The following is a 22,650-nucleotide window of genomic DNA, read 5'->3' as shown; positions in this document are numbered from 1 at the left end:
GGTACATTCCCTCAAGTTTCAGTCCGTTGTTCTACCAAATAGACTCATTGGAAATATGTATGGGCCTGTCGGTAAGTTGTGTTCACTCGGATGCCATGAATATAAGCTGCCACATAATGTTTCTTTAATTTATTAATTTTATTTATCTGTTTTGGTATGCAGAGGGGAGAAAACATGATGCAAACATGTTGGTAGATTCCAATCTTCTCCAGGAATTGGAAAGGAATGCATTTTCCCCAACTGGCCAACCCATGAGTGTTTATGGTGATCCCGCCTATCCGCTGCGAATACGCCTACAGGCACCATTTCGCCATGGCGTCCTAACACCGATGATGGAAAAATACAATTTTGACATGAGTTCTGTTAGAGTAACTGTGGAATCGCTCTTTGGTGACATCATCAACGACTTAAAGTTTTTGGATTTTAAGAAAAACCTGAAAATTGGAATGAGTATTGTGGGAAAAATGTATCTTGTATGTGCACTTCTTAATAATGCTGTTACCTGCCTATATGGAAACAAAACCTCAGAGTCTTTTGGTCTAGACCCTCCTTCATTGCAGTATTATTTTAGATAAATTCTCTCAAATAAACCGAGCAGAAATGAAGGCTCTTTTGATTAAACACAAATTCATTAAGTACTTGAAATCTTCTTGGTGGTCAACAATGCAGAAGTGATCAAACTTGTAACAATAATAATGAATGAACTTGGTTTTTTTTTTCGAATTCACAAAACGCAAGTGAATTTAAAGACATCAATTTCAACAAATACCTGTCTTTTTGCTGAAACAAATAAACACTGACCTTACATGTTCATACTTAGGGAAAATGTCATTCTTTCTTCTCAAGAAGCTTTTGAATAACCGACAGAATGGCTTGATTTGTTTGTTGTTGTTGCTGTAAGACAGTCACCATCACTTGCTGATTCTGCTCATGCTCTAGTCTTCTTAGATCCAGCTCTTGTTGTCGTAATTCTCGCCCAGTCTTGACTTTCTCTTGCATGAATTTAACTAGTGGTTCGGTGCGAGCACTTCTCCTTTGGCGCTTCGGTTTCTCCTCGCATTCATCTCAATTCTCTGTTGACTTGCGCTTTTTCGTTTCCTGTATCGCTCTAAAGCTTTCTGCCTTATGTCCTCTGCCTTGCTTTTATCTTCTTTTTGCTTTCTTGACTGAGCATCACCAACTTTGTTTAAGCTTTCTTCTTTCCCGACGAGTTCTTCAAGAAAAACATCTATTTCAGACATGTCGTCCACGGATATTCCACTTGCAGTTATTTCTTGATGCATCTTAGCCTTATACTTCTTCTGGAGAAGAACCCATCGATCTCTTACTGCCCTCTTATCTCTGAGATGAAAACAGAGTGTATTCACTTGATTTAACTTTTCTTTGATCGATTCCCACCTTTCTCCCCTGGCAACACTTTCTTTTTTGAATGAAAACAAATCGCTCGCCAGGATTTCTCGAAGAAAAATAACATTATGATCTTCAGTCCACTCCATAGCTCTAAAAGCAAAATACGACAATTCATCTATTCGACCGATAGTCGAGGAAAAATGTAAACTTATTACGATAAACATAAAAATATTTTCCGTTGAAATGTCTTCGAAAGATTTAATAGTTAAGCTTACTTTGGCTTTCCATCGGAGGCGGGCGCCAACATATTTTTTTGGTCAAAGCAACGAGAAATGAAAATGTCCGTGTGTTTATCTATGTTTGAGTATACAAATTGAACAACATAAAGAAAATAATTCTAAAAAGGTAACAAGAGCAAAATAAAATGTTACAACAAGTTTGAGACAAGCTAGTGAGGGAAAAATACTCACGTTCTGGATACAACGCCAAAATGAAGGTTCTCACGTTCGCGCGAAACGAAGGCGACTTGACAGACAAGTCCAGAACGCCTACCGGAACAAAAAGTCACTTCCGGTCGCCGTCGCCGTTGCAAAATAGCCTGGTGCTTAAAAGTGCTACTGAAACGTAATTTTCATATCCGAGATTTTTGCAATATAATAAGTTTGAACGTTATTTGCAAACGCTGTGTACTTTTTTTGGGCCAACGCATAGCGGAAAGTACATTTTTTAACCATTCGAAGTTGACCGGCTGAGATCAAAATTGGCGGCCATCTTGGCGTGGCCAAAACAGCCCTGTGACGTCACTGGTTGTGTACTTCTCTGAAAGAAGGGTAAAAGCATGGAGTGTGGCTTGCATGTTGGGAAGCCGAAAAAGAGGATTTCGGGCAAAATGCCACCCTCGTCTTCTTCATCGGCGGCCACATCGGCATCTTGGCTATCTGCGAGAGGTTCGCCTGGATAGGGAGCAAAATTCCCGACTGATACCGAGAACGAATCTCTACCAGTCTGTTTAGTTAATCGGCAACTGACGACATCCACAAGATTAGGATCGAAACCGCGGTCTTGCCTGACCATCTACAGAAAATCTCGAAAGACATTATAACGGCAGATGGGCCACTAAACGCCTCGGGCCAAAGCAATGCCATTCAGAGAATGAAGAAAACATGGAAGCCTCATACGACACCGCCACTGAAGATGATCCACTCGGCAAGTCTGAGGATAACGAACAAATCCCTCTGTACCAAATGCCTAGGAGAACATGCCCAGAATCCCTACAATATAGGGCGAGGGCCAAAATAAGAGCAGACGAGGATTTCAAAAATGAGATAAAGCAAATCCTTAACAACGCGGAGCAAGAAACAGTAAAGGCGATCATGTGCTTCAATGAACGTGAAATCGGTCGTTTTAATACCGAAATAAAGAAAAGAAAACGAGCCAAAACGGCTGGAACACTGAACACTAAGAACTGTAGTACGATCGAATCAGCGCGCGTAGCGCAAGCTGAAAGCAATCAAGAGAACTTAACGATCGAGACAGTCAAAAAAATAGCTGTACATCTACAAAGGCGAACGATTCGATGAAGACGCAATCCCTGATGTGCGTACTCAGTGCCACACATAAAGCAAATTCTCATGAAAAACTGGCATTTAATAGAAACACAACCACTACTGAGCGAACTATACAAAAATCCGCCGCTCATATCTTACAAAAGAGGGCGGTCGCTCAAAGACATACTCGTGAGGGCTTAACTTTGAATAGGCTACTCTAAACACACGCTGGAGAGTCGTATAGGCCTGTCAACCCCATTTTACGCCACCATCTTCCTCTTCGCTACTGGAGACAACTTCGCTTCGTTCAGAAGAAGATTCACTTGACAAAACTTCAATATCTGCCATCTCCTTCACCCACGAACACAAACAAACAGTGAGTGAAATAAACCACGCTATCGAAGTGAACACAACCAGTGAGGTCATCAATCCATTTCGCTCGGTACCAGAGCCCGGACATGGTTTTGTGTAAAATTTTTGATTTGAACGGTTAAAAAAGATATCTTTCGCTTCATTTTGGCCAAAGCAAATTATCTCATGATGATCAGCATATTCAAAACTACAGGTTAGAGCAAAAATTTCAGATACGAAAATTTCGTTTCAGTAGCACTTTAAGTTCTCTACTATTTAGGTTGTCTTCAACGGCACGTACGTTCTTATTGGAACAATAGATATTTGCATCATCCGCATAATTAATAATCCTGCATCGTGTTATTGCATACGCCAAATCATTTATAAAAATATTAAACAACGTAGGTCCCAAGACAGAGCCTTGAGGGACTCCTTTTAACACCCCTTCCCACGTGGAGAAGGCGGTGCCGAGCTTCACTCTCTGATGGCGAGAAGAGAGATAGCTTTGCATTAAAGATAGCGCTTGATCACCTAAGCCATAAAATTTAAGTTTTTCCAGAATTAAGTCATGTGGTAGACAGTCAAAGGCCTGACTTAAATCAATGACTACTGTGCCAATAATGTTACGATTATCAAGATCTTCCTTCCACTGTTTAGTGAGTGCAAGGAGGGCCGTTGGGCACCCATGATATTTTCTGTATCCAAATACAAAATTATGAAGAACCTTTCTAAGTGAACTGTCAATATTATTGATGAATAAAATGTTCAAAGATCTTAGACATTGCTAGAAGAACTGTGACTGGTCGGAAATTCTCCTTCTCTAATTGTGAGTCCTTTTTATGATGTGGTACGATCTCTCCTCGTTTCCAAGAGTCAGGGACTGCTCTCGAAGTGATGATAGTATTAATTAGATGACTAAGAGGCTGTGTAATTGATGGAATAGACGCCTCGAGTGCACGTGGTGATATATGGTCATGACCAGTTGCTTTGTTTGCTTTCATTCTCTGTAGAGCAGTCTTGACCAACTCATGATTAATTAAATCGAACTCGAACTGTTCGTCTTGATTCCAGTTCCTTGGAATATTTGACAAGTGCGGTTGATTTTCAAAAGAAGTGTATTGTTGGATGTCCAGGCTTTCTGTCACATTTTTAATATAACTATTCAGAATCTCTGCAACTTGATTCTGATCTTTCATTATTTTATTGTTCTCTTTAAGAGTGATATATTCAGTTGGTGCGCATCTCTTTGAATGCATCAGAGGACGAAGTGAGTTCCAGAATTCTTTGGGTTTCCCAGCGGCATTGAAGCATAACTGATCAAAGTGATTAATCACGGACTTGCGTCGCATGGTTACCATACGGTTACGCCTAATCCTGTATGCCTCCCAGTTTTCAGGCGTTTTTGACTTGTTATATTTTCGCTTAAGAGCATTCCTGTGACTAATGGCTCTACGTATTTCTGGGGTGATAAATTTTTGATCGACAGAAGCCTTCCCTGACTTTTCTGTATTTGATGGGGGCATGATCATCCAATATATTTTTATACAACTCTTCCCGTGCCCAGTAGATGTCATCTATATCCTCAAATACGTAAGCCGCATGAAAAGGAACGAGCTGCAGATCTTTGTTAAATTCCTCATCATTGAACTTTTTAAAACACCTTCCTTTTGTTAGGCGGGCTTTCGGCTTCAATAAATTCTTATTAAAAATTGTGTAAATTAGCATATGGTCACTCAATCCAATGTCAACAATACCAGACTTCAGAGCAATTGAGGGTACATTGCTCAATATTACATCCAGACAGGATTCTTTCGAGGAGGAAATCCTAGTTGGACCTTTTATTAAATTATGAAGATCATAGACATCACACATCTCTAGCAATTCTCTTCCTTGTTTTCCATTATCCATGGGATGTAACAGATCACAATTGAGATCTCCAATACAAATCACGTCGGGGCGATTAGAAATAGCTGGACTCTTAAAGAAAGTAACGTTGACCACTTTTTTTCATGGCGCATCCTTTCGTCAAGATTACCCTACAACAGCGCAAGTAATAGATGCAATCTCTGCCTAAAAGAAAAACTTCTCATCATCTACCGACCTGAATTATCATCACTCGATAAACGTAATGAACCTGTGCCCTCATACCGCCACAGAAACAAAGCGTTACTGCACAGAAACTGAACAAATCACTTAAATTTACCGCCACGCCTCTAATGCAAATTTATAGTATATGAACCATAGTTACGAATATTTTTGTCACTAAAATTCCTTGATGAGTGGGCAATCGCGAAACAGGCTTATGGGGATGAAAGCGTAGTCGTTGTATTTTTCTAACTCAGTACATATATATGCATATACTAAAACCAATGAAAAAAGAAAGTCCTCTTTTTCTTTGCTTTTGCGCTACGCGTTTCACCGCTGTTGCGGCTCTTCAGGCATAGCAAAGTGCGTTTATTGACAGCACAGATCTAATTGTAATTACAATGATAATGGCTATTGTAATTCAAAGCACGCGCGAGCAATTAGCGTAATTTTAAATCATTAGGAACGGGTTTATATTTCGAAATAAAAAATCTTTCTTTCTTCTTTCTCATGACCTCGGAAGGGCCGAGAATAATGTAAAACGGAAAGATAGTGAATCGAGGGGTCAATCCCGCAGCACATTCATAATATGCTTGTTGACTCCCAGCATACGTGTGTGCGGGTCTCTAATTTGTTGTTTATGAACTGTCACTCTATTTCTCAGGAAATCGCCCGTTTCTCCTGTATAATTATGTCCACATCCTGTACATGTTAATACGTAAATCAAGTTCGTTCAGGTGCAGTTATTTTAAGTAGTTTTTAATTTTTATACTTAGTTCACGCCCATATTGGAAACCAGCGTTTTATAATTAACAATTATTCGCCGAAGGCGAGGTGAATACTGTCGAATAATCCCCGAGACGAAGTCCAGGGGATTATTCGACAATATTCACCGAACCTGAGGCGAATAATTGTTTTAGTACAATTTCAGAGCTGAACAACAGAGAAATTTCTAAAATCATAACATTTTAGTAACATTTATGTACATTTTATTTTAACATTTTATATAAAACGCGTGGAGCGGTTTATATAGCGTCGTATAAGGAACCGCTCGACCAATCAGATTGCTGGAAACTCTTAGCTCAACCCTGAAATTATACTAACATTGATTATAGTCTAGCGTGTTTAAATAAAGTTTATATTGATCTTGATAGTGTAGTGCTAAAGGGTTACCCCGCCCTGCAGGTCTCGAGTTCAATCTGTGACAGCGAAAACTTAATATCATTTCTTTTTACGTCTTTTTCATTTCAAAAGGGTGTCTGATCGTTAAGGAAGCAAAATAATGATCAACAACGGGAGATAAGGTTCCAATAATCAGCGGGAGATTTGTAACAAAAGGGTAAATAAAGCGCTAAAGCAGAAAGAGCGTATGTAAAACGGGAGATCAGTGGTGCAGGGACAAGATGAGTTAAGGAAGAGTGTTTAATTTGCGAATAGTCTTCTCTATTGTACCAAGATATATCCCATGGCTTTGATGTGTTTGTCTCCATTATCTGGAGACCGACCGGCTTCGTTACCACACGTGTTTGAATCGTCAGGGCTCCCTCCTGTACCAAATCCGATCCTTGAGTCGCACGAGGCGCAATCATTCTGGTTGTTGCTGACAATGCCAATTCTTGCTTTAGAATTTCCACTCCAACTGCAAAAGGCATTAAAACCTTCCTTTGTGCACTTGTGCTGTAAAGAAGCCTGTGAGCCAATCAACTCTTTCCACTTGCTGCGACTCATTGAGGTGGCACGGTATTGCCCATCAGCAATCAGTGAATACAGAGAGTCAGCCTGCTGGTTGATGACAATGAACCTGAGCTGTTGTCCGATCTTCATACCGAGGCAGATCTTAGAGAAGGATACGTTCCAATAGGTGGGCAGCTTTGATTCCTGTCCGTCGAACCCAGTCTCCCCTCCGGGAAGGTTGTAACCTTTATAATCACTCCAATAATGTGCACTATAATGAAAAGTGGCCTGAAAACGATTAAAATAGTTAATTAATTGCTACTATAAGTTCGTCACAAAAAATCACTTAAGTTATTACATTTTTATTTTACATTGTAAAACGAGCTCTTATTTAAAGGAAAACCATTATTAGTTGACCTGTGGTCGTCATCATTATTGTCGTCGTGTTTATTTAGTTTGGTAAGATTTATGGTCACGAAAATAAATGTTCTTGATATTGTTGTTTCCGTCCTTAAAATCTTCACCTCAACCTTCATTTATCTCAAAGCTAGCTGTATTTTTTTTTAATTAATACCAAAAAAGTAGAAATTGAATATACATATTGATCCAATAAGTTTTTCAAGCTTTGGGCTATATCAAGAGAATACGAACTGTTGATATTCTCTTGGCTATCTGTATTAGTTAATAAGTTCCGTATAGAGTATGCTTTTGTAGCACTGAAAGGTTTAGGGCTGTGCCACACATCAGCTCTAAGAATAATCAAACCATACACCTTGCTTCCGTCAATCTTCATAACTGGCGTCCATCCTCCAACTCCACATCCAAAATCTCCCATTTGACAGAGAACGGAGACTGGTTTGGAGCCCAAACGGAGGGTTACCAGTTGACGGACCTCAGATCTATCAAAAAGAATGATTTGATTTTTTTGATGTGATAATCAATGTAGTTCCAGTTAAAAATGGGGTTTTAAAGTGCTTCTTAATGTAAAGATATTCTCTGTGTTGCTACAATGCTTTCTATAAATCCGTTGAAATTTGCGTCAAGACATCCCTCTCATCAAGCGTCTAAAAGGGAACTGGGACAAGAAGGTGATTCCACATTTCATCATTTGCTTTATACAAAGCTGAGCTAAAGCAAGCGGGACATTTCCATGCTGGGCAGTGCCACTAAGGGGGAGAGGCTCACTTCTGCTAACACCCGGGGGCTCTTGGGGTAATAATGATACTTTTTTAGTTCAAGTAAGAGAAACAAGCTCGGAAAGAAACTAACCTGTAGATGTCATATAGTTCCTTGCACGACTTTACGGCTTTAACAAAAAAAGAAATCTAGTTGGTTTTTCAAGTTAGTTTATCTTCTTCTTTTACATTTAGGGTCTCGGTAAGATTCTGAACTCTATTTAATCCAGTTCCTACTAGTTATTTCTATAACCTGTTAAACCCTGAATTCTTGTTCTCGATTTTGGTGTATTTTGTGCATAACTGGTGACTGAAATTCATCAACGTGAAATAAAAGTGACAATGTATAGATGGTTCGCATTTTCGGGAACCCTCCTGAGGGAAAAACTTCAAGGAAAAAAATTTTCTTTTTCAGACAAGAGAGTCCAATAAATCGTATATTTTGCAAGATTGAGAACAGCACGGAAGTGACCAGACCTTCGAACAGCCGAAGAGGCAAAATCGTGTCCAACTGGTTTATTTTCCTACCGTAATTCAGCATTTTAACAGAAGTAAATTGCATTGTTTTCATTCCAGTGGTAATACGGAGACGACTTTTCACCTCAGTAAAAAAAGGTGAAAAAAAGAAAGATTTTTGCGACAGCTTACATTGAATATAGCAAGAGAAATAATGAAATATGAATTACCTTTCTCACAATATTCCCCCACGAAACCTTGTTCACAAAGACAGTCGTAAGAATCGTATTTGTAATTTGGGATGCAGGTTCCTCCGTTTTGACATGGTGAAGAAGAACATAGAGACTGAAATAAATAAACAAACACTGACAATTAAGGATAGTGAATGCTTATACAGTAGCTTGAATGAATGATGCTTATCCCTTTGGAACTACCAACTGCATCTGCATCACAAAAGGTCCTTACCAGAATAGAAAAGTGACGTGAACTGGCGTTTTCGTTGTAGTTCTCAGCGTCTCTGTACTTATCAGAAGATAACAGTTCGCAACATAGCTTTCCACCTGCTCCTTTGAGGGCCGCCATGTTTATTGAAAGGCATAAAGCATTTTTTAAACATTCAAATATGCAGTCTAACAAATCATAGGCAGCCAATATTCCAACTCGAGTTACGTTCAGAGAATGGAAGTCTTCTTTTGAAAACTGACGTTGTTCAAATGACTGCTTCAATGGACGCCGTCCTTGTCGCAAACCTTTTATTCCTGGTGTAAGAGCCAAAAATATGCATTTTTGTAATAATTTTTTTTTAAAATTCCGCTTGAGCAGCATAACTTTACAATCCTTTAGGTAGATTAAGACTTAGCAAAAGTGTGTTCTATCATACAAGCTTTACCGTCCATTAGTTTTTGGCTTTTGCTTCCTCCAGAAAACGTGTTTCAAGATTCTATTCGATTCATCTAAAAAACCTATTATACAGAGTAGACCTGTCTGTTCCTTTAAGGCTTTTCATGTATATTCCTTTTCTAAGCTGGAGCATCGACTTTGAATCAAGTAAGCAAGTATTTCAGAGTGCAATTTTTTTTACAATGCCTTAGAGAAGGGAAGGGAATAATATCTGCGAAACATCAAACCAATGGGCACAATTTGTGAAAAATTTATTGGGCGGTAATTAAGAGATTGTCCTCCAGAACTCTGCCTTAGAAGTTAGTGTAGGGTCGCGACTGTTTTATGTGGCTTACACAAAGTGTGTAGAAACATTTTGGCACGATCTGATTTATTTATTTATTTAAAGGAGTAATATATATAGTTCCTTATTTGTGCAAAGTATCTCTCTTTTGGGCTCTCATGAAAATTTCGTGAAAAAAAAGGATATCTTAGCACGTTTTAAGGATCATTTTTGCAGTTTAATGCTTATGATGTTCTATTTGAATGTATTTTACTTGCCAGTTTTGAAGCAAGTTGTTGGACAACACAAAATGTGGAATGATGTAATATTTTGGTTTTCACAAATGATTTTTTACAAAGCCTATATTCCATTGCCCATAGGAGCCTAGTAGTTTAATGTTACAACTGAAGTGCGATTAATATTATGTTTTCCAAGTAATGCCCAGAATTATTCAGACCTTAACATTTCATGACTTCCTGTGACGTTTTTTAACTTCCTAAAATTCTCAGGTTACAAGTGCAACCTTTGTTGTCAAATGAGACCTCCACAACAAAGTTTGGCCATTAACGTACTCTTAACTTGAAAATGAGCATTTCAAGACTATTGTATGCTAGTTATCTTGTTTTATTGATGAACAGAAACAATATTTAAAACTATCTAACAGTAATCAGATATTAGCTCTTCTAAGGGAAACTCAGGAAGGCATCAGACACTGAAAAGCAGCTCAATTTCGTAGGCCATACATGTACGCATTGCGAACCTATTTTTTTCTTATGTCAACTCATTCGAAATTTTTTTTTCTCAAAATGTTTGTGGTTTTTTTTTCAGAGAAGAGAGGTTTTTGATGAAGACACAAATAAAAGGAGTATTATAAAATATAATGATCTCATAACGCGGACAAGAAGAATTCCTAATCCCATTGCCTTGACGTTAAGCTCTACTTACTCAAAAAGTGTTGATATAGTAACTTAAAATATGCCTTATTGAGAAAAATTAAGACAGACTTACCGAAAAAACTATTATTCGTGACGGTAATAACAATCAGATGAAGCGGACATTAGCAGACATGATCGATGATTTACACGAGCAGCTATGGTGGTCATCCGTGAAGAGTGTGAATTCCAGGCAAACTGGATAAGATTGGAGTCAATTTCAGTTTTTATTCTACAGAATTTGCGCCCACCCGTACGACGAACTATTTGATATTGTGCTGGCTGTGTTTTGGCCTGCTTGTTACAAATAAAAACAATACTCTCTTAAACGACCGTGGATAGAAATCTAAGAGAATGCTGTTAAGAACTGTTTAATTATTTGCATATTGAGAACTGGTAATTTGTTTGTTGTTGTCGTTTAGCTCGTGGATTTTTCCCTATGACCGTCCGCCACGGTGCGATATTTGACAGAAACAAATGGAATCACATAGAAAAAAAAGGCTTATAGAGATAAGAGAATGTAGCAGAAAGGTTTTTACGTTGCATATACGAGGCAAATACGAGCAAATAGCAAATAGGAGAGAAAACTCTGGCAGTGAAACAGGTGTTACCTAAAAATAGTCTGGCAATTATTTGTTCTTTACAAAGAACAAACCCAGGCAGAAAGTCAGTTCAGAAGAACGTCTTTATTTTGCTCTTTTTTCTGTGAGAAGTATAAATAAAAGTAAGACAAATGTAAAACTGTGGCCTGACAGGACCATAAATTCAAATACTTAGGGACAAATCCTTAAATTGAACGATGCGGTTTTCTTATTGCACAGTACAATCAACTTAAGAGCGTTTTCAGGCTCAAATCTCAAAAAAAAAAAATGTAACCTCAGCCCCCTAATTAGACGTCCTTGTAAAAAAACAAGCGATTTTTTGTGGAATTAAAAGGCGATTGTTGTATGCGAGCTCTGGTCGAGGCCTTATGTGTCTCTTAGTGACACGAAGAGGATTAATAATAATAATTTGTATGCGAGGACGTAAAACCACTACGCGAAGTTCTAACCAGGACAACTGTTGAATTTACAAAACCTTTTCACCTTTTCAACGGGTTTTAGGGTAGGAAAACTGCAGTGAAGTTGCACAATAACGTGATGCCGGTGCGAGTTAATGCGAAGCAGTGTCACATAATTGGTCGCAGGTAACAAAGATTTTTTTTTGTTGGCATGCAGGTAAACGAAACCTTTATGATGAAGAAATTAATCCGAAGGTAGAGGCGTCAGTTTAAGGGGCATCTTTAAACTGTCTAGTTTACAGTAACTTAAGCTGGTGTATTTTCCCGTTTGAGTTATTTTTTAGGCTAAATACTATTCGGGATATTATTTTCTGGGTGAGGAATCGTTGACAGTTGCAAGCACGCCCTCGTGTCGCATTGTCTGCGGTATAAACCTTTGATATGTGAAATATTTACCAATTCAAACTTAGAACATGTAGGCCCTGAATTAGTGGAGTATACTTTTTGACCGCTGAATTGGCAGCAAGTAAATATATCATATTAGTAAACACACTCAGGGATCTTGGCGTTTCAAGCAATCTGATTGGTTCGCTATCTCGGGCTAATCAACAATGTACACCTCCGAGCGAGTGGATAATGGGAAAAACAAATTGGCGGGCGTAAACTTGCGTTTCGCTAAAGTTTCAGAGGCAGAAATTTTACAAATACAAGACGAGGCTGTGCCTGATAATACAAAAAAGACAACTAAATGTGGGATGAAAGTTTTTAAAGGTAAGAGAAGACTCCACAGTGTTAAAAAGTATTTGGTGTTTTATTTTCCCGACAACTGTCAATAAACTGACATTCGTGAGTCCTTACCTCGGAAACAATTTCTAACAAAACAAGCAATTTCTTTATAGACTGGTTTCCCGAGCAAGACGAACTATACCCCAGATGTAGAAGAGATAAACAAGGAGGAATTAAATAAGTGCTCGAGGAAATTTTATATGTCTGCAAGAAAACAGGACGGAGGAGGTTATTATAATAAAGCAACTCTTACCTCGATCAGAGCCGCCATCGATCGGTACTTGCGCAACGAGCTACACAACAAGCCATTTTCGATAATTAGCGACAGCCAGTTTACGGAAGCGAACAAAGCACTAAATTCGTTTCTGAAAACTCTGAGCAAATCAGGGCAAATTTGTCCTACAGTCCACAAACCTGCACTAACAACCGAAGCAGTTTCAAAGCCGGCTCTACGAAGCGGCATATGGTATTTCGTAGACTGGACTGGACTGGACTGGACTGGACTGGACTGGACTAGTAAAACGCGGACTAGTAAAACGCGGACTAGTAAAACGCGGACTAGTAAAACGCGGACTAGTAAAACGCGGACTAGTAAAGCGCGGACTAGCAAAGCGCGGACTAGTAAAACGTGGACTAGTAAAACGTGGACTAGTAAAACGCGGACTAGTAAAACGGGGACTAGTAAAACGCGGACTAGTAAAACGTGGACTAGTGAAACGACAACAACAGAAAAAACAATTTCATACGAAGGGAATCATAAGGCTTAATGGCAAGCCAATTTAGTGCGTGACAATCCCTGTTTGACCTTTAAGCTACAAATGGGTTTGACATGCGCCAGATACAAACGAATTTATAAGTTTAGGCTAAGAAAGAATTTTATTCAGCACCAGTTCAAAATCCTAAAATACACTGTCGTCGTAAATTTCACGGCAGAAACGCAGGAATTCAAGGAATAAAAGTCGCATTAATCTCCTTGTCTCTAGGTAGAAAGAGTCTCATTGACTTCAGCTTCTTGGTGGAAGAAAAACCGATTTACACACGCCATTACAGAAAACAAACAAGCAGACTGACAAAAACAAAAAACACATATTTGCATTCACTTACAATTTGACTTTCCGTGAAATTTTAAAACGGAACAGAGGTAAATCTTCGATGATTAATCGTCGTTGGAAATAAAAAATACTTTCCCTAAGATCTCTAACTGTTTTTCTTTTCACGAGAAAATCGTCGCATGATCATTTAACTCGTGTGTGTTTGTCATACCAGTACTGCTGTTTCTTCAAAAGCGGATGCTTCTTTCTTCTTCAATTGACAGGTGTCACATCGTGACAGTTACTTATCAAAAAATGTTTCAAAATTTGCTCGGAAGCCTTTTAATTACCTTTAGAAATAAAAGTGTTTCGGCGAAAGCTTTCTCTTTAATTTGAATAATGTTTATTTTCTTTATAACTAACTCGCTATCAAAGTGTCAAGTTCAAGGAGGATTTTCCCGTAATGAAACTCGTAATTGTAGCCCTGATTCATTTGGGCTCTTTTGGCAATCATTTAAGGAGACGCGCGCCGACAATTTTCGTTTTCTTATGCAACTGAGTCAAGACAATTTTACTTAGGGGGGTCGCATTACAGTCAAGTTTTAATTTTACTGGATTTCGAAAAACCTAAAACCAATTTTTTTTTAACGGTAAAACAAAAATGAAATTGACAAAATTAATTAGGATCGCATTTCAACCAAGTTAAAATGGAAAAGTCAATCACGCAGGCAATCTCACATCCGCCAAAAATAAACATTCCCCCGAACTAACCATGCGTCGAAACAGAACACTTTGCATGGCGAATATAGTCCTTTTGTTTTCAGCTATTTAACAACAACAAAATCAAATGTTTGCTTTTGTTTTGCTGATGGAGAGATGGAGAAATCGAGAAATGGAGAAATTTCCCGCTCTTTTTGGTTTTTATCTTATTTCACACGCACTCACAAATGACAACTTTGTTCGCAACGGACGCGGGTCCTTTCGTTTCAAAAAAATTAGGCAAAATCGGTCAGCCCCACCCAGGCACACCGGCGTCTTTGATGATTTTTAGAATTTTGAAACTTTTAGGAAACCGCAAAAATTGGGTCGCATTAGAAAATGCTTGTGTTGACAGGGTTTAATCCCTAGAGTAAACAATTCGGTCGTAATGCGACCTAAGCCTTAAAGAATCCAAGATGCTTCACAAACATTTCTGAACAGTTCAGAAATATACGAACAGTTCAGAAGTTCCTAGTGCGGACCGACCTATGCTGGTGAATAACATTTTTATCTTTCTCTAACGCATAAAAAAAATGATTGCTAAAAGAACCCGAATGATTTAGGGCTACAATTATGAGTTTAATTACGGGAAAATCCTCCTTGAACTTCACAGTTTGATGGCGAGTGAGTTATGAAGAAAACAAGCTTTATTCAAATTAAAGAGAATGTTTTCGCCGAAACATTTTTATTTGTGAAACATTTTTTTGATAAGCAACTGTCCAGCCGGTTGCGCAGTCTCCGGCCCATGAGAAGCAGTGAGGGTGGTTCGCCTGTTGTAGAATGAGGAGTGGTCCTGTAAATCAATAAATAATTTGCAATAACAGCATCTACATCTGCATTGGTAAGGTGGGCTTGTTTAATGGCTGATTTCAAAATCTGCACGACACGTTCTGCTTGACCATTTGTAGATGGCTTGTACACCGCTGAAGTACGGTGTAGTAGTCCATTGCTGGCACAAAATTGTTCAAATTCTGTAGAAGTGAACTGGGGCCCATTGTCTGACACGATAATTTCTGGCAAACCATGCCGGCTGAAGATGTCACGCAAGGTGGTCACAGTTGCTTTAGCTGAGGTAGTAGACATTTTGACTACCTCTGGAAATTTACTGTAAGCATCTACAACCACAAGGTAGGTACAGCCAGAGATTGGCCCCGCAAAATCCACATGAATGCGAGACCACGGTCGTGCTGGAAAGGTCCAGGGATGAATTTGAAGTGGGGAAGGATCTGATCTCATAGACTGGCAAGTGCTACATGAAGAAACAGTTAATTCAATGTCAGAATCCATGTTGGGCCACCACACATAAGATCGTGCCAAAGCTTTTATTCGAGAGATCCCGGGGTGAGTGTCATGCAGTTCTTGCAACACTTTCTCTTGGAGCGATGGAGGAACAATAACACGAGCACCCCATAATAAGCAACCATGACGTGTGCTTAACTCGTCTTGTCTTGTTTTAAATGGTGCCAGACTGGGATCCACTACATGAGGCCAACCACTGATGACGTAAGTGTACACTTGGGATAAGACTGGATCCAGTTGAGTCTCCTTCTTTATCATCTGACTGGTCACATTAGTGACAACTTCAGTGTCCAAAAAATAACATTCAACATTTTCACATTTGGGGGACCATGTCAGAGGCAAGGGAAGGCGAGACATACTGTCTGCATCTACATGTGCTACACTACTACGGTACTCAATCTTGTAATTGTATGAAGCAAGGATAAGAGCCCATCTTTGAAGTCGAGCTGCAGCATGAGCGGGAACCGGTCTCTGAGGACCCAAGAGAGTCAGCAAAGGTCTATGGTCGGTTAAAATTGTAAAGGAGCGACCAAAGAGATACTGTCGGAATCTCTTTAGTCCAAAGATGATACTGAAGGCCTCCTTTTCTAGCTGAGAATAGTTTTGTTGAGCAGGAGTCAAAGTGCAAGAAGCAAAAGCCACCGGTCGAAATTGTCCATCAATTTGATGAGACAGGACTGCTCCAGCGCCATAAGATGAGGCATCACATGAAAGAAAAAGGGGCAAGGTATGATCATAATGTACCAGTGTCCGTGAGTTCAGAATGAGCTGCTTTGCTGCAACAAATGCATCCTCTTCAGCTTTCAACCATCTCCATGAAGTACCCTTTTTAAGTAATTGGTGTAAAGGTGCTAGGACTGTAGAATGATGAGGCATGAACCGGGAATAGAACATTATGAGTCCCAAGAAAGATTTCAAGGCCGTTACATCTTTGGGCCTGGGAGCATCCCGAATAGCTTTAAGTTTATCCTGAGTGGGGTGTAGACCTTCTCCATCAATCATATGTCCCAGGTAGACCACTGATAATTGAAAAAACTTGCACTTTGCTTTATTTAATCGGAATCCAGAATTAAGAAGTCGCTCTAACACCAGTGAAAGTGTGTGAAGGTGGTCCTCTGCATCTGTGCCAGCAACAAGAACATCGTCCAAACGACTAACAGCCTTTGGTACATCTGACAACAAACTATCCATGATTCTCTGAAAGATAGCAGGACCAGAATGAATGCCATTCGGCAATCTTTTGAATGCAAACAACCCAATGTGAGTGTTTATGGTGAGGTAAGACTGGGACTCTTTTGCAATCGGTACTTGATGATAGGCCTGCTTTATATCCAGGACACTGAACACCGTGCAACCTCTTAAAGCTGAATGCATATCCTCAATCTGAAGCATAGGGTAGGTTTCAACACGGGCACTTGCATTGTATGTTACACTAAAATCTCCACAAACGCGGACATCCTCTGAGTCTTTCTTGCCAACGACTACAATTGGAGCCGCACTGTTCGCAGATGTCACTCGTTCGATCACACCATCTTTTTCCATCTTAAGCAGAGCACTCTCAACTTTTGACTGTAATGCATAAGGAACGGGTCTGGCTTTATGAAATTTGGCTTCTTTACTTTCATTCAATATGACAGGATCCCCATTATAACATCCAAGTTGAGGTTGAAACAATTCACTGTAATTCTCAAGGACTGATGCTAATGTCTGGTTTCCTAGGGTTTCCGGTAGTGTAGAGGGATGGCATTGCAAGGGTTCAACGTGATTCAAACCTGGCAACTTCTTCCAATCCAGCTTGACATCTGTAAGCCAGTTTCGACCAAATAAGGCACCAGTCCCTTCGCGTACAATTAGCAAAGGCAGTGTGTGTTGTGATCCCATGTACTCAACCTTCACATGCGCTTCCCCTAAGGGACGCACAGTCTCACCTGTGTATGTCGACAGCACAACATTTGTAGATTTCAACGCCGCCTGGTTAGCTCAATTGGGAGAGCGCCGGACTGTTGTGCGGGAGGTCGAGAGTTCAATACCGGCCGGACCAACACTCAGGGTCTTAAAATTAACTGAGAAGAATATGCTTCCTTTCTTTAACATCAAGAAATGGTTAGATATTCTAGTCTTCTCGGATAGGGACGAATAAATGGAGGTCCCGTCTCCTGCAGGGTTAGGGGCAGGAGACGTTAATTTCCCACGCACGAGATTACTGTGTGATGGATGTCCTCCCCTGGGGTGGGTTGGGTGGGTAACAGGACCCCCGTTGATACCAGTGTTTACTACACTGAAGGGGCTATCCTGTATAAATATAGATGTCTGTCTGTCTGTCATTTCAACGTCTGGGCAAACTTGTTTCACGAAAGTAATCGGGGCAAGAGACAATGCACACCCAGTGTCTAACTGCATCAGACAATCCTTGTCTTCAATCTTCAGCGGTACAGAAATGTCAGATCTGGACATTGCATGAACATCAGACACCACATACAACTCCTCTTCTTCAGATAATCGTCCCTGAGGTTGCTCTTCTTCAAAATCCATAACATTGACTCCCCCTTTCTTACACACTCGAGCAATATGTCCTCTTAACTTGCAGTGGCGACACACAGCATTCCTAAATTTGCATTTAGCTCTTACGTGATCAGAATTACCGCATGAAAAACAAGCATAAGAAGCTGCTGGCTGGGAACTGGACGAAATCTGGCTAGGAGGCGGCCCCGAAGTAGATGGTGTAGTCGAGTATCCACGAGAAGTGGAAGGTAAGCCTGAGAATTCCTTCTTCACTGAATTAACTGGTTGAGGCAATTGTTGCTGTTGAACTTGCAAAGTTTCTTTAGCTGCGATTTCGTCGGTGATAGCCACTTGGAGAGCCTCTTGTAATGTTCGATCTTCACTCAATAGTTTTTTTCGAGTCGCAGGGTTTCGAATCCCACACACAAACTGATCGCGGAGCGAGCGGTTCAGAAATTCGCCAACATTACAAGTGGTGGCCAAATGTCTTAAACGAGCACTGTAAACCGACACGCTCTCATTTTCTTCTTGACAACTTCGATGAAATCTGTAGGATTCGGCAACTTCCAACCGCTTGGGCTTGAAATGTTGTTGCAGTAGTTCACATAATACCTCAAATGTTTTTTCTTTTGGGTTCTCGGGGCTGCATAAATCGCGAAGAGTGCTATATGTCTTCCTACCAATTACGGAGATCATCACGGCGACCTTTTTCTGACTAGCTGCCCGAACAACAGCCGCAGTGGCATCAGCAGCACATTGTCCAATATCGTTTGCTAAAAAAAAACCTGGTCAAGTCTTTCAAGGTAAGCCGTAAAAGACTCAGAGGAAGGATCAAATTCACCAACAGAACCAAACAACGGTGAAGCCATGGCGGGAATTGCAAACGCACCAGCGAGCACGTGCGTGGAAGCATAAACGAACGAAACGAAGTGGAGTAAGATTATCCGGTGTAGGAAATAGCACGAAATAGCCATATAACACAAAAGGATCCCATCCTCGTCGCCAAAATGTTGTATCTTAGGAAACTCAAGGACGAAATTATAACCAAACCCGCAATGAACATGAACATTCCAAGATCCTTTTATTCCTGTTCTATCTCTGCGCAGGCGCATCCATGTACACGTAACACAACCGTGACGTAACTTAATACAATGTAACACAAGTATAACAAAACAAGGTCACGATATAACAAAAACAATTATTCTTTTCGATCTTGCTGAATAGTGGCTTTCGGGAATATTTACCTCGCCGCTTCGCGGCTCGGTAAATATTCAGCCACTATTCACCTCGGTTTCAGAGAGTAATTGTTAATTAGACGTTTTGTTGTGTAGTATCCCTGAGTATTTTTACGAGTTGTACCGTATTTTGACGAGCCCGTAGGGCGAGTCAAAACACAAATAACGGGTAATTACTCAGCGGCACAACAAACCAAAAGTAGTAATTGTGAGCTTTCCGGTAAGAACTTAGCCAGCGCTGCTAGCGGATCAGAAAAGCCCGGCTCTTTCCCCTCTTTGAAAAAATTAGAAATCTCGTTAGGTATCAAGTACTATTTACCAGTTTACTTGGGTAAAGATTATAAAAATTAGAAAACTCTTCTCTCCTCGTTATCAAAGAATGCGTTTAAACGTTATTGTTGTTTGGTCGAATTTGGTAATGAAATTATATTTTTTCTCCATCAAGTTTCGTTTCTTGAAGGCACCCCTTTTCAGCTACATCACAAGACTTCAGTCTTCTTAATAGATCCCTTTGTCTATTTTCGTCATTACACATAGCAAAATCATTTCACTCCTTACGTCTTTATGCGTGCGAAAAGCTGAATTGAATCTAAACGGTTTCTCAGTCAGAAAGCTAACATTTTTGCCTCCAGCTGTAATGAATGAAGCCCTTACAGCGATCTTTAAATATGCAATGTAAATCTCAAGTATAGAGTCGCAATTAGTTTTTTTGGTAACTCATATATTTTGTTTTCTCCGCTGGAGATCTTTGAAGAAGACACAAGTTAAGAAGTATTGTAAAATGGACTGATTATGAAAATAAAAAATTAAACAAGATGTATCCCCAATCGAATTTCCTAAATTATAAGCTCTGGTAAAACAACTTTGCTTCCTGAAATGTCTTAACAACTCTAAACAGTTGGTATACATGAAGGACGCATTAAGAAACCAAAGATGCACCTTCTTGCGGAATTAAAGACAATTTTATCCGAAAAACAGCTGTTTATGAACAATATAATGAAAAGAAGTTAGAGGACATAATCGATGAGTTACTCGAGGAACTATTGTGGTCACTGTTAAGTGTGAGACTTCCAGGTATTTGAGATTAGAGTCAATTCTCAGGTCTTTTGGCAGCATTTACGTCGAGTTATTTGACGAACTATTTGATATCGAGCTGAGCGTGTCTTGGCCGGCTTCTTATACTGAGCGTAACTTGAAACAAGACATTTTAAGCTTTGAATAACTGTCGAAAAAAAGAGAATAATTTCTTTCTCAAACTGCACTGATTTCAGCTTTTTGACGCTTATGACAAGAAATAAGTTGTTATATGTTATGACATTTATAATTATTCCTAACTGTTTCAGGAACTTCTATGTCATTTAATAATTGATCGCTTTTAGGTCGTCGCAGTAGTTCACAGTCGCAGTTAAGGTATTTGCATATTGAGAGCGCATTTTTTACCTTTTTTTTTAGTTTTCTGCGGACTGTACAGCTGTACAGTTGTACAGTATTGATTTTACATATAAATCAACGAATAGGGTACTCTGAATAGCTCTCACTTAGAGAAACATCAAGAAAAGTTAAAAAAATTTTTTTATAAATTAAACTGGCTAAAACATAAGCCTGGCAGCAAAGATCATCAAATATTTATCGCTAAATTCTTTTTCTGTTTGATTTATACTGCCCTCCTCTTTGTTGCACAAAGCACGCATATTTGATTTTCTTCTTTGAAAATGATCGAATGAGAATTATGGTAAAATATCATAGCTTATTCTTCAAAAAAATGAGAATAAGAAAGGATGGAACAACGCGGGAATGGTTATGAAAAGTAACATTTCAGACGATTCCAATAAAGTTTGGTTCAAAACAAGTGTTCCATGAAAGTGCGTGGAAATGCTCCTGATAAATATTCTTCCCAACACACACTGCAAAGAAGTTTTTCCAATGAGATTTTTGTTCTCCGTGTCTGATGCAAGATTACAGAAATTGAAATTTACCGTACATTCAACCGGAACAAGTGATTGTATGAAGATTAAAAGAGGGTTGAATGCGAAAGATATCTTGTCACTTGGAAATGTAGTCGTTTCGGAATAAGTTTCCGACATGACATTTTGGGCAAAATTGATGTGGAGAAGTTGTTGTGCGCGTTTCTGGAAAGCGTAGAAAAGCCTGCCTAATCTAATCTAATCTAATCTATAGCCTGTGTTAAAAAGGAATCTAGGTGTATCAATGCAGCAAGAAAAATGTCTAAGAGAAAAATCAATGGACCAAACGAAACGAAAAAATATTTACCTGAGGAACAGTTTTCTGCAATGAAAACAGAAAACACGAGCAAGAAAATGAGATGGCGCTTAAAATCAGCAGACATGACGGATGGATGAGGCACAGGGTGAAGTTTAGCTTTGTATTTTCTTTTAGTGGCTTCAAAGTTGTTTGTACTGCGGAAACGTCGCAGTTTTTGAACCTGTCATCGTATAATAACCGAACTTTCCGCAATTAGATCGATGGTACAATTGACGTCCTGCTTCCATATCATCTGTCCGAAAGAAAAGAGGGCTCATAGGCTCTTTTACAATTTCTAGCCAGTTAATGGCAGCCAATTAAAGAGATGGTCTCTTCTTATTTGTTGACCCAATGATAACAGGACTGAAAAGGAAAATAGCATCGACTCCCTGTCATTTTTCCCTGGTGAGAGTAACTAAGGAGACATGGGTAACTCATTAAACTGGAGCCAATTGATGACAGCCAGATAAAACAGAGAGTAGTTAATTACAATTCTCAAATTCATTAATCATTCATGAGAGCAACAGCCGATAAATGAGGCATATTTGGGTCACATGCATGAACCTCGATACCCAGTGAACACTCAGATGAAAATCGTAAGGGTTTTGATCTTAGTTGAAACGTGGTTTTGATCTCTGATTAAACTCTTGAATTTTAATGACCTGAGCATTTTCAATAATTAACACATCAGTAAATGGCTTGAACCCAGGGGTAACCTGTGAAGGTGTAGTCTGATCGTCCGGGTGAGTTTAGAGAGTCAAGTGATAACTTGACTCTGATGATGACTTCCGCACAGGTTGTCGAAACGTCAGTCACTACCACCGACAACAGTCCTTCTCAGGACTACACTCACCCGGACGATCAGACTACACCTTCACAATTAACACATCGTTAACAATAACTCCAAAAATTACCACAACATTATTTCATAAACGGTCTTCGATGGATATCTAGCTCTCCTCCACCTTCTTGGCCACATCCATCACAACTTATTAAGCTAGTAATTCAAGGTTACTGCAACCATTTCTTCAATGCTGGTAGAAA

General features: G+C 39.5%; 2 protein-coding genes and 1 pseudogene across 2 annotated transcripts in view; 1 reads left to right on the top strand and 2 right to left on the bottom strand.

Moving 5' to 3' along the window:
- The window catches only part of LOC148728690 (uncharacterized), a 1,310-nt gene extending 709 nt beyond the window's left edge, over nucleotides 1-601 (top strand). Inside the window, exons 1-2 of the mRNA XM_088725721.1 lie at nucleotides 1-71; nucleotides 163-601. The exon at nucleotides 1-71 is cut by the window's left edge and continues 709 nt beyond it. Coding sequence (XP_088581847.1) covers nucleotides 1-71; nucleotides 163-575 — 484 coding nt within the window. The 3' untranslated portion in view covers nucleotides 576-601. The remainder of the gene's footprint in view (nucleotides 72-162) is intronic.
- A 156-nt stretch (nucleotides 602-757) lies between these two features.
- Nucleotides 758-1,496, bottom strand: LOC111330579 (uncharacterized; annotated as a pseudogene).
- Nucleotides 1,497-5,605: 4,109 nt separating this feature from the next.
- Nucleotides 5,606-21,825, bottom strand: LOC111330552 (uncharacterized). Its single transcript, XM_022935423.2, has 6 exons — nucleotides 21,616-21,825; nucleotides 9,104-9,396; nucleotides 8,869-8,983; nucleotides 8,277-8,313; nucleotides 7,780-7,906; nucleotides 5,606-7,295 (listed from the first exon to the last, which is right to left on the bottom strand). Exons 1-6 carry the CDS (start codon nucleotides 21,689-21,691, stop codon nucleotides 6,777-6,779), a joined length of 1,167 nt encoding a protein of 388 aa, XP_022791158.2. The 5' UTR covers nucleotides 21,692-21,825; the 3' UTR covers nucleotides 5,606-6,776.
- Nucleotides 21,826-22,650: the final 825 nt, after the last annotated feature.

The sequence above is a fragment of the Stylophora pistillata genome, chromosome 6, assembly GCF_964205215.1.
Source record: "Stylophora pistillata chromosome 6, jaStyPist1.2, whole genome shotgun sequence".
Taxonomy (NCBI): domain Eukaryota; kingdom Metazoa; phylum Cnidaria; class Anthozoa; order Scleractinia; family Pocilloporidae; genus Stylophora; species Stylophora pistillata.
The sequence above is the reverse complement of the archived record's forward strand: the minus strand, read 5'-3'. Positions and strand labels throughout refer to the sequence as shown.